The sequence below is a fragment of the Elaeis guineensis genome, chromosome 11 (assembly GCF_000442705.2).
Source record: "Elaeis guineensis isolate ETL-2024a chromosome 11, EG11, whole genome shotgun sequence".
Taxonomy (NCBI): Eukaryota; Viridiplantae; Streptophyta; class Magnoliopsida; order Arecales; family Arecaceae; genus Elaeis; species Elaeis guineensis.
Genome location: NC_026003.2, coordinates 113848493 through 113860467, shown reverse-complemented (window position 1 = coordinate 113860467; position 11975 = coordinate 113848493). Strand labels below are relative to the sequence as shown.

General features: G+C 39.4%; 1 protein-coding gene across 3 annotated transcripts; it reads right to left on the bottom strand.

Annotated features, from left to right (window-relative positions):
• Positions 1-1578: 1578 nt before the first annotated feature.
• LOC105054351 (uncharacterized) lies at positions 1579-9050 on the bottom strand. 3 transcript variants are annotated; one of them, XR_012135442.1, is made up of 4 exons: positions 7907-9050; positions 6738-7289; positions 6346-6647; positions 1579-2114 (listed from the first exon to the last, which is right to left on the bottom strand). XR_012135442.1 is itself a non-coding variant. In XM_019853598.3 (3 exons), exons 1-3 carry the CDS (start codon positions 8885-8887, stop codon positions 6537-6539), a joined length of 1644 nt encoding a protein of 547 aa, XP_019709157.3. In that variant the 5' UTR covers positions 8888-9050; the 3' UTR covers positions 5789-6536. The 3 variants fall into 3 exon arrangements, 1 of the variants encoding a protein (XP_019709157.3); XR_012135441.1 differs by lacking the exon at positions 1579-2114 and adding an exon at positions 5143-5505; XM_019853598.3 differs by lacking the exon at positions 1579-2114 and having other exon boundaries at positions 5789-6647.
• Between the last annotated feature and the right edge of the window lie 2925 nt (positions 9051-11975).

Sequence of the window (11975 nt, the reverse complement as noted above, 5' to 3'; positions counted from 1 at the left end):
TATTGTGCAAAGATTCTTAAAAAATATTCTTTCTGCTTTACCCAAAAAAAAAATTTCTTTCTTTTACACTCTGCATGGATATAGGTGCCATATTTTGAGAAGGATGGTTCATTTCAAAGAACTGACAAGGACACAACCACTAGGATATAGGACGCATACTATAATCCATCTAACCATTCAACTTGGCAACAGAATTTTGTGGCAGACTCAACTTTAATTATCCAAGCATATGCTGCAAACAGCATTCGCTCAACATTTGTTGAGATCTTGGCTCCATGTTTCTTTGGTGATTCACCACTCAAAAACATTTGCTCAGCATTTTATTTCTTACTGCAATTTATTCAGAAATTCCAAACTTATTCATTTCTTGAATCCCAACACCCCCATATCAAGCTGTATAATTGGTTCTCGCGTGCAGTTTGAGTCACTGGTGATGAATAAACCTGAGCCAGCTCTCTACCTTTTTAACTTGCACAGAAGGAAGTATTTTAACATTCCCTCTGACATATGATGTCATTCATCTACTGTTATCTATTAAGTCCGTGGCATTAAGATCTTATCCTTGAAATAAAAATGTCTCATTAAGGATCAGAATCAACCATCCCTCTGGCTAGCAAACTGCATATCACCAACGGTCACTTCATAACCCATTCAAACCATCATAAATTTGAGTTCTAAATTAACTACAATAAAATCAGAAATCCACCTCTTCTTCATGTCTTCCTACAGTGACAATCATGCGACTAGTTAACATTCCTGAAAGCTGGAGTTTGGATCATTATATTGGACAAATCCTGCTGACATGGCTTCTTCATTCTGATCAGACCACTAATTTTAATCCCAAGTGACTATAGAACATTAGCTCGTTATCAATTTGAATGATCTGCTCAAATAAGCACAAATCTTTCAGAATTCATTTTTCACATCCTGTTCTTGCATTTAATTTCTTCCAACAGGTAATTGCTTGGGAGTACGTATATTTTTCTACTCACCTTTGTGGAAGTTGCAAATTAGGCCAACCTTTTCTAAGAGCTCCTAGGTCAATGTCGGGCCATGTTAATTCTGCTTTTTTCAGAATTTCTAAATCATCATAATAATACATCCATGAGGAATTTAATCTAGGATATTTCCAGAAAAAAAAGCAATGATTGTGACCATAATTCATAACAGAAAACAACCAACCTTATTAGCTTAAGCAGCTGAAAGTAAGCTAATGATCATACCCATTCTACATCTTCTTGAGAAACATGCATGCAAGGTCACCCTTTTGCTACATCTATCTCTCCACAGCCTTCCTGAGCTAGTGGTGATCACCTTTATCAGACCTATTCTATTCACCCTATTCCTAACAACTGAACTCACCACAGCCCCTTTATTTCCAACCAACTAGTTTCACCTGCATACAAACATCTACCTTCATTTAATCCACCACACAGTCATATATAATCCATCCTGCTCAGGAACCTACATTGGTCCAATATAAACAACAAAACCACTACTCTTCATACTTCCCCAACCCAAGTCACCAACCAAAACACAAGTTATTATACCTAACAAAGTCAAGCCGCAACAACCCAATAAAACGAACATTATCATACTTATCAAAAGTTCCAAGCTCAACTAATTACAACAGTTTCAACAAAATTAGCCCTCCCCATCCAAACCCAACTTACTCTGTCCCTCTTAAGACAATTCACCTTACATCCGGTAACCTATGATCGCCCTACACAACTAAGCACAATACAACCCAACAACCAAATTTAACCAATCCCACCAACCCAAACCCACCTCATATCACTCATCCAAGGCCAATTCATTCCAGTTCCATTGAACAAGTTAAGCTCGCCTTCATCAACCAACCCACCTTAACCAACCATGCCTATGTATCCTACTTAAAACACTTTGGTCTGGATCTTCAAAATTCATCCAACCCTACTCCAAGTCCATATATGCAACTCATTTTAGTTTTACAATTTTCATCAAGAAACTCAAAAGTGTTGTCAAACACATCTTCAGTAAAGGATGCCCTCTCAACTTTTCTGGATTCATTTAATGTTACTTCAAGGTCTTCCACTCAACTTCAATGTTATGTGCATATGAACAAAGAGTTGCTCCTGCAATAAAGGATAGTAAAGTTTATGAGCATCTACTATGTTTACTTGTTTCTTGATGCTCTCTTCTTAGGTTCAAGATATAGTAATATGAAGAGTGTGCCATTGTTAATTGTCTTCTGACTTCTCGAAGATTCTATTGTGCAATCACAGCCCAAGTTTGCATAACTATATCTTTATTCAGAAAAGCTTGGCCACACTCTTTTAATCAATTTTCCTCTCTCTAGATAATTTTAAAATCAATACATTTTGAGATATGGTTAATGACTTGAAGCTCACCATCATTATGACTTGGATGGTTCACATCACCAAGGAGATGTAGATGCTCTATCTGGAAGATTAAATGAATTATTTACTGAACATGTGAACCAATTCTAGGCAATCAAATTATACATGTGATGCATTTGTTATTGAAGAAAGACTTTCAAGGTCTAAGGGAGGACCAAGGAAGAATCAGCCTAGAAGGCTTTCTAATCATCAATCCGAGCAATGGAGGGTTGAAATCCCATGGTCATCAATTTACAAAGGTGTAGTTGGACAACATCCATCCAATGGGTGCTTTGCAGGATCAAAACAAACTCTAAAATATATTTGAATGATTCAGAAAAAATCATGTCTTTGGCATTTAATTGAGTTTAGGGGTAGTTTAGGAAGAGTATTTTGATCAAATTAAGGGATTTGTTACTGTTCACATCACCATAGCATGATCAGTGCTGTGCTACAATACCAGGGGTCATTAGGGGTCACTATAACTTTATAAGTGCCACACAAGTAGCTAACTAGTTGGGGCATCGAGGAAATTTGGGAAAAGTTATTGGCTGATGTAATTGAGTCCTAATTGGACTCAAAATTAAGAAAGGTCAGCTGTTAATTAGTTTATATAATGTGACTTTTTAGGTCATTCATAAAACAATGGAGTATGTGATTTTTCCATCTGAAGACAAGAGCCAGGTTTGGCTGGATTTCCTTCTTTCCTCCTCCCTCTTTTCTTTCTATTTCTATCAATTTCTCTCGTCTTCCTCTTCTATTTCTACTCAATTATCCTTTATTCTGCATATTGCTGAATGTTGATATTGTTTAATTTTCTATTAGATTTTTGTAAATATATTCTGCATCTCTATATTATGATTGCTGGATTAATATGTCAATTTGTTTCTTTTAATATCTATATTGACTCTGTTGGCATTTTGCTTTCAGTGAACACCTAACCATCAGGTGTAAAATTGGTCAACCCTAGCCAGCGGGTATATGGTTGGCATCAGTGAACCCCTAAACAGAGGGTACAATAGTTGGTGTAAGTGAATCCTTAGCTAATAAGCCTATTGACCAGTGCACTCATGACCATGGTTACTGCACAGTTGGTGTTGAAATGATCATAATAAATATTTTAAAGTTTCAATGTATTCAAGCATTTTTAAGTGTTCTAGTGCATTAAAGTGTTTCTACATATATCTTAGTACTCCCCAAACGAGTATTTTCCATAATTTTGCAAAAAAGACATATTTTGTTGACACTAATTGTTTCAAAAGCATTCAAGTATATCAAAACAAAGCTACATTAATATATGTAGTCATTCAATACCTCTTTTGAGATATTGTTATTGACTAAGTTTTAATAGGCATGAATACTTAATACTTCCGTTGTTTTATATTTTGTGATACTATATTGTTCCCTATATTTCACCACTTACTGAGCTATGTAGTTCAACCACTTATTTATCAAATTTTAGAGTGGACTAGTTGGCTTAGCTTATAGAAGTTGAAAGGTATTTTGGGTGTGCATATCAAAGCCTACTTCAAAGACTTATTATCATATTGACGTTGTATCATAAGGAAAGGTGTGGTATAGATTACTATTGTATGAGGAATAAAGAGAGTGTTGTAATAAACCTATAGCAAAGGATGGAAAATGTGTGTACAAAGAACTAATGTGTATCGTGAGAAGATAGAATGAAGTGGATCTTGGTCTGGCTTCAAGGTTATGTGTTGTTAAAAAAAAAAAATTGGATAAGATTTAGCATTGCTCTGTTTGAATAAATGGCCATTTATTGTACACTTACTTGCCCCAAGGCTTCAACTGATGTATTTGTGCTTCGAAGAGAATAAATTGAGAAATCAGGCTGTTGATGCATCGAAATTGCTATCAGACTCAGGACTTGGCAGAGCCAGGTTTCAAGTCATGATACTCATTCTTCACATAGCAAATACACCCCCCCACCCCAAAAAAAAAAAAAAAAGTCCCATAGATATTATTTATTGTGCTTCTCAACTGAGATTCCAACAAAACTAACAATGAAAACATACAATCAAGAGTAAGACTTTGTTCATTAATGTTATCAGATATCCAGAAGCATCTTGACCAATGACTTTGTCCTTATTCTTGAAAGTGTTCTTCTTTTTACCAAGCCAGAACAATTTATAACCTTATCCATTATCAGAAACTATAAGAGTAAGAAACTTAGTAGCAAGAAAGTCCTACTTAGAGTGTTGCACCAGCTTTGGAAACCCATCCCTGTGCCCACTTCCTCAATGTTTGTTATTCTAAGGTTTTTCAGAGGCATCTGCTACCCTATCACCGGACTGAAGTCCACTCCTACACTTGTTCCTGCTTTAGGCAACTAAGATGGGAACCATCTACAACAACCATACCCTTTCTCCTGATTGTGATATTATCTGGTGTTTTAGATTGGTTATCTTTTAAGAGGTGAAAAAAACTCATACCACCTCCCATCTTTTTTTCTTTTTAATTATTTTTTGACCTATGTATTACCCATGTTCAAACCATAGATTGTTTCCAATATTTACATGCAATAGCCCAATCCTTTTCATATATCATTTCAACAACAGAGCAATAGATGTCACATACATGACACATACTTACATGCAACAGCCCAACTCTTCAACTATATAACAAAAAATTTAATATCCACTAAATTCACTTATTAGTATTTCAACTTCCAAATGAAACCTTCAGCATGGAGATTAGTCCTTTTTTCACAGCAATTAGAACACTTGAATTCAGACACTGAAAATCAAGAAACATTTTTTTTTATAACTAGGGTTTCTCGTGCACTGACAAACTGAATGATTTATGTCTTGAATGCACATTATATAATTCCATTGCATATATAATTACAATGAAAAGTCAAAACAAAGAAAGTTGGGGACCTCTTGGGTTTGACTATCCTCAGTTATATGGAAATTTCATAAAAGAACTTAACAATTTTTAATTCTAAACTGGCATCATGAACCTTTACACAACATGGCAGGAACCCTAAAACCAATTTAGGGCAGCCTACTCACATCTAGATACACATGACACAGGTGGAAAGGAATACAGTTGTGGCATCACAACAAAGAGGATTGCATATATTTGATGAGACAATAACTATAACCTGAAAATTACAACCAGGTAACCTCTCATTAGAGTTGTTGCACATTTCAAAGGAAACAATTGCAAACAAAATCTCAAGAAACATGATTTTCTACTATAATTAGTTTTAAATAAAATTTTACATCAAGTTAATACATTCCCGATAAATGATTAGCTACAAAAGGAATTTTTTTAGTGAATGTGTCACAGCTGATTACTCCTCTTTTTTTTTTACATTTTAAAGATTGGCATTCTATGTCCAATTAATGCAAAATCAATTCCTATTCACATGTCCAGATCAGAACTGAAAAACACGAAGAACTCAGCCTTTTTTATCAATGAGATCTAAATATTAACAATCTATGTGACTTCCACATATCAACATTACATGATCATTGAATATTTCGTATCCTAGGGGAAGTGTCTATGTTACATCTACATGTATATTCATGATAAATACTTAATCCAGGAAATACATAAAACATTAACTTTCTGCTAAACTTCATTTCCAGTCTCCTTAACATTTATAGTTTCCCTAGTCGCATCTCCATTAGAATCAAACTGCACCATCTATGACCCAATTTATCATGAAAATCAAACATAGGAGAAATAAAGGTATAAAAAATTGTAAGCATCGAAGGCCATCATACTCGTCCTTTAAAATAAAGAGAGTTAAGTATCTGGACATTGATAATATCAACAAGAGAAAAAGGTTATAACTATGTGTCCACTCACTGATTTTATAATCAGATTATGATGGAACGCCTTCTGAACAAAATTTGAAGGCAAAGAATATTTCTCATGCCTAACAAATGGAAGATAAGTTCCTCAATCAACTGTAACCTAGAAAATTAGGAATTACCTCAAATACCGAATAAAGTTTGTAAGCACTGTCTCCAAAATGCTGAGTGCTCCAATCAGTCAAAGGCCAGCTTCATATATGAGATGAAATAGTTAAAGCACATGAAAAATGAGCCTTCTGTTCATAACAAACTTCATATTCAAGCTGTCATGTTTGGAGACATTATGTGCATGCCACCTCTCCCTCAGTTGTCATAAAGAATCAGCAGCTGACCCAAAAGTTCCCTGCTCACATTGTTTAACAATTATCCTCAGAGTCCCATTACTTTTTTGAGATACTTTACAGCACAACCGTCTTGGCACCTGTTCATTAAACATGTTGTGATTTAAAGAGCCACAATTATAAACTTTATCAAAATATAAAAGAAGGGCATAAAAAAGAAAAGAACAAACCAAATGCCAATTTTGCCTCAATGGGTTTCCCAGTACTTGAATTTCATCCACATCAGGCAGAGGAGGCGATCGGGGAAAGCAGAAAACTTTCCTTTTAATGTCACCCTTTCCCTTAGCTCGTATGTATGAACCCATGGTTATGTTTCCATCCTTCCAAATATCATTCAAGAAAAACAGAACTGGCTTCTTGCACACTGACCTATAAACATCCCTTGTATCAAAATCAAACTCATTCCTGTTGCCTATTCTGTTCCAAGCAATGTATGTTTGCTCAGAACGTTCCAACTCCCGTGGGAGAATAATGTTAGGGAACACTTGAACAACATATCCCAATGAGATGGAGAACGTAAGCTTTTTCCTTCTGTCATAAGAAATAGCACGCTGCAAGAAACTCTGAGGATCAGTCTTCATAGCCTTGGTAAAAAGCTTTAGGCTTTCAAGTAAGCTCAAGCCAGGGTAAATAGGATCCACAGCTTCAATATGGTGTATTGAGATGAAAGGAGCAATAGGGTGAGCCGCCAAAAGGCCATGAGGATTCCCCCTAATATCCCACTGCAAATAAACGAAGGAAAAAAATAAGGGGAAGGGAAAAATACCCGTGGATTGGAACCCACTGGCTGTAAACTGACAATAACACATCTGTTTATGATCCAAGCATTTATATGCCGTTATAAGAAGGATTTTATTTGGCAATGTAAAAATAATGCAAATCACTAACAGTTAACAGAACGCTGAATAATGATTTTGATATTAAGAACACGAAGGTACAAAACCAGTGAAAGTAAAACAGCAACAAACAGTGAGTCCATCATAAAAACTTCCATTATTAAAAAACTATTACAAAACATTTCGACCAAGGAATGCAACTTTCTTCATCATAAATATTTCGCAAGAGCAAATTTTGAGAATTTATACGAAACCTTAGAAAAATATGAATAACAGTAATCAAGATAAAAACACAAAGAAATACCACAAAAGTATCATCTAACCACCTAATAAAATAGGTTCTTCATTGGGGGTGGGGGGGAAAGAATTACACTTCTTGTCGAACACCCGCAAGTTTCATCGCCATTCAAGACTCAAAAGATGAAAGGAAAGCAAAACATGTAATAAACGATCACACGGGAGACTAAATATAAATAATGGAAAGTCAGGAAATATGCATATACCTGGTGGAATCCATACTCCCGGGTGAGCGGGACCCCAAGCTCCAAGATGCAGGCATGGAGGCGGTCGTCGCTCCCATAAAGTCTGGGGTACCTTTCGAGGCACTCGTCTTGCATCCTGGTGAGGGCCTTGGCCAGCGGATAGCTGATGGCAATCCCCCCACCGCCGAAGGCCATCGAATGGCTGAAGTAAGTGTTCGCAGAGTGGCTCTCCGACGGCCCCCCGATGTACACCATCTCAGTCCAGTCATACTTGCCGAGCACCGCGACGAGGTTGTCGGGGCAGAGGATGGTATCGTCGTCGACGAGCACGAACCAGCGGGCGCCACGGTGGCCGAGGCGAAAGCTCTCGGCGACGATACGGGAGATGCGGAGGCCCGAGGGGTGGCCGGTAGGGTTGGTGTAGCGGAAGCGGGAGATGTCCTCGGAGACGCGGACCGGGGGTAGGGCGCGGGCGAGGGAGGCGTTCCAGGGGCGGGGGATGCGGTCGTCGAGCCAGACGTGTCCGCGCATGGCCCCCGGCCGCCACCACAAGCGGAGGAACTCCCGGCGCCGCGGCCAGAGCTGGGCAGAGCCGGCGATGCCGAAGACGACATGGCGGATGGAAATCGGCGCGGCGGTGTCGTCCTCCAGGGAGGGGGAGCCGGGAAAAGAGGCGCGGGTGGTGGAGTTTTGGGGAGGGGGAGGGAGGGAGTTAGGGGAGAGGAGGGGGGCGGCAGCGGAGGAGGACGAGGAGAAGGAGGAGGTGCCCCAGGAGCGGAGGCGGTGCCAGGGGAGGGGGGAGAGGGAGGAGAAGACAAGGGAAAGCCAGGCGGAGGAGGCGAGGAGGAGGGCGACGGCGGCGGCGGCGGAGGCAGCGGGACCGCCACGGCGAGGGGGGCGGGGGCAGCAACGGCGGTTGGGGCGGCTAGTAGCGGGGGCGGCGGAGGGCGTGGAGAGCATCGGCTTCGCTGTGGGGGTCGTGGTGGTGGTGCTGGTGATCATCGGCGGCAACGCTCATCTCCACGACGGCGAGACCGGGTTACAACGGAAACAAGAACAAGAATTGAAGAACGCAGGAGGATGTAGCGGAGGTGGGGTTTAAATTTGGATAGGGGGTTGGTCTTTTTTTAGTCAGGAAGGGTGGGACCCACTGGCTGTGAGCTGGGTGCGACGGTGGGGGAGTTGGGGAAAGAGAGGGGGTTTTTAAGAGGGATACGCCCCTCCGAGGAAGAAGTGAAAGTTGAATGGGGGTGACAGCGAAGGCTGCTTTATTTGGAGCGGCGTCGAGTTGTCGCCTTTGGGATTCTGTGGGACGATATTTGTGTGTCCGTTTGGGAGGAAAAAACGGCGTAGCCTTGATCGGGGCAAAAGGTTGGTTGGGGTCTGAACCGGTCCATGTGGGAGGGATCTACATATCTTCGCGGGGCGGCTTGCTTTTCGAGTTCCGGGTGGCCTGTGGCTGTACTTGGCCCGGAACGTAGCGGACCGCAAATGGATCGGGCGATAGTGCTCTCCTCGCCGTTGCCGTCATCGTGATGATTTGTCCTCGATGGAATAACTAAAGTGCGGCAAGATTCTGGGCGCGAAGAACATCTTTGAGCTAGGTTTCGTGGAATTGGTAACAGGGTGCTCTTTTGAATGATTAGTCATCCAGGAGGGTCTCGATTCGATTCCTTTCGAGAGGTGCGACAGGATACACCTGTCATCACCATCCAAAGAAAAGCAAATGCATGCATCAACAGCCGTGTCTGAGTTGCCAAACAAATGAATTTCAATTAGCAATATCTGAGAACGTTGCCTAAATTTGATCTATCGTGATCGACCAATATATGAGGAATAAGAGACCAATTTCAATGAGACTCTTATTTTTCAGCTAAGAAAAACTAAAAGATAGTATTGATATGGCATATAAATCAATCTTCTTATTATTGATTGATAAGTGGCCAATAATTCTGTAAAAATTTAAATTTTAAAAAGTTATATCTTTGCAATTAAGATGGGTCTTGAAAAGATAATTATGGTATATTTAAATTTAAATAAAGAAAGAAAATGATGGTTTATAAGGAGAAAGTTATGTCTTAATTTTTTGATTTTCATCTTTAACTATAACAGATTCTTACTCCACACCTATATAAGCAAAACCAAGATATCCGAAAAAGATAGGATTTGAGAGAGACTCTCACAACTCAAAACTCTCATAGTGAGAGGCTCATAGGCCCTCACCCACTACACTCTTTTCTTTCCCTCATGCAAGAGGTCAAGAAGGCCGGAACTCATCAAGAGGCTAAGAAAGTCAAGCTCATAAGAAAATTGAGAAAGTCGATCTCATCAAAAGACTGAAAAAATCGAACTCATCAAAAAATTGAGAAGGCAGAAGCTCGTCAGAAGATCAACCTTATCAAAAAGTCGAGAAGGTCGAAGTTCATCAAAAGACCGAGAAGGCTGAGTCCATTAGAAAACCAACCTCAGAATGCCGAGAAAGCTGACCTCATCAGAAAATTGATCTGAAAAGATTGAAAAAATCGAAAAAGTCAAATCCATTGGAAAGCAGACCTTAAAAGGCTGAGAAGATCAAGCTTATCAGGAAGCAGAGAAAGCCAGACTCATCAAAAGGCCGAAAATATCGAGCTTTAATAAACCAATCTCCTAAAAGTAAAGCTCCTGAAGATTGATCTTGAGGCTAATTCGAGAAAGCTAAAATGAGCCGATTAGAACAGAATAATACTATACATTATTATTTTTTATTATATTTTTTTTATCACAGTTCTTCTAAAGTTCAATCTGACTTAGGCATCAGAGGATTTGATCGAAGCCAACCGACAAGTTATTTTTTATTCTTTTTATGTGCAGATTCGCAGCTTCAAGATAAATTTTTTTCCATAACTATAGATCTCATAGCACCCTCCCGATGATCCTGACCATATTGGATTTTGACAGCAACAAGTACCTCACCCAAACTCAGACCATCCAACTCTGATAGAATTGAAACTCTTCGCAGAGAGAAAGACCTCAAGATGTTATGTATGTTTATTTTACACCAATTTTTTCCCTCTTGTTACTTTCAATACTCTATTCAATATCTCTTTAGGCGCTTCCTCTTCCACCGCGGTAGACCGGCAAGCATCCCCCAGATAATCGGATCAAATTTTGACGGCAACGCGCAGATGGCAATGAACTCGGCAATTGGGAACCCGTAGGATGCTCGCATGCTGTTCAAGCGGATGGCAGAATGTTACCAGCGTCTCGTTTAATTCAATGATTGCAAGTTGTACTCAGAATGGGCTAAAAAATTAGGCAATTATTAGCTCGAACATGCACCGGCAAGCATCACCTCAAGTACTTACTCTGAGGGATGTCAGGACTATTCCATGCAACAGGGGATAAGAGGTTGGGGCGCCGAGTGAGAAACTTGATGTTGCATTGTCTCGGTCATGTATGGGTCCGGTTTGAGTCATCCTCACGAACATAACCTGTAAATATGCATGTAGTTATATCACGCACAACATATATAAATGTACATGCGTTCTTTGAGACTGAGTTGAGTTGGTTCTAAAAATATGAAATTAAGACCGTTACATATTCCATGAACCAATTGGGTCAAGTCTGACTTAACTAAGTTTTATTGGACCTGGACTCAACCTGAAGATTGCGACATATGCGACTTTGGACCCATGCTCGGCTCAAAGAACTATGGTCCGATTGGATTCAGATTAGGTCTAAGTATGCTGGTTTGAGTGCAAATCTAGTCCGGTCTTAACCAAATTAGAGCATCCAAAAAAGGCGCCCATCCTTTCCTTTCACATCTTCGTCATATGTTAAAGTGCTATTTGAAACAATGATGCAACGGTAACAGCAACGTTCATACCAGGAGTTGCTTCTTGGTAGAGTTAACATCCTAATAACTATACGTGGTTGTGATCCCCGCTTAAAAATAAAAGGAAGCATGGGTGTTCGTGATTTCTTCTTCCTCGAGGATCTTTGAGGATAAAAAATTTATTCAAAAATTTATATTTTTTTTAATAATTATTTTTCAGATAATATTTAGATAAAAAATAATTTATTCATATTCTTTCATGTTGCTAATTTTTTT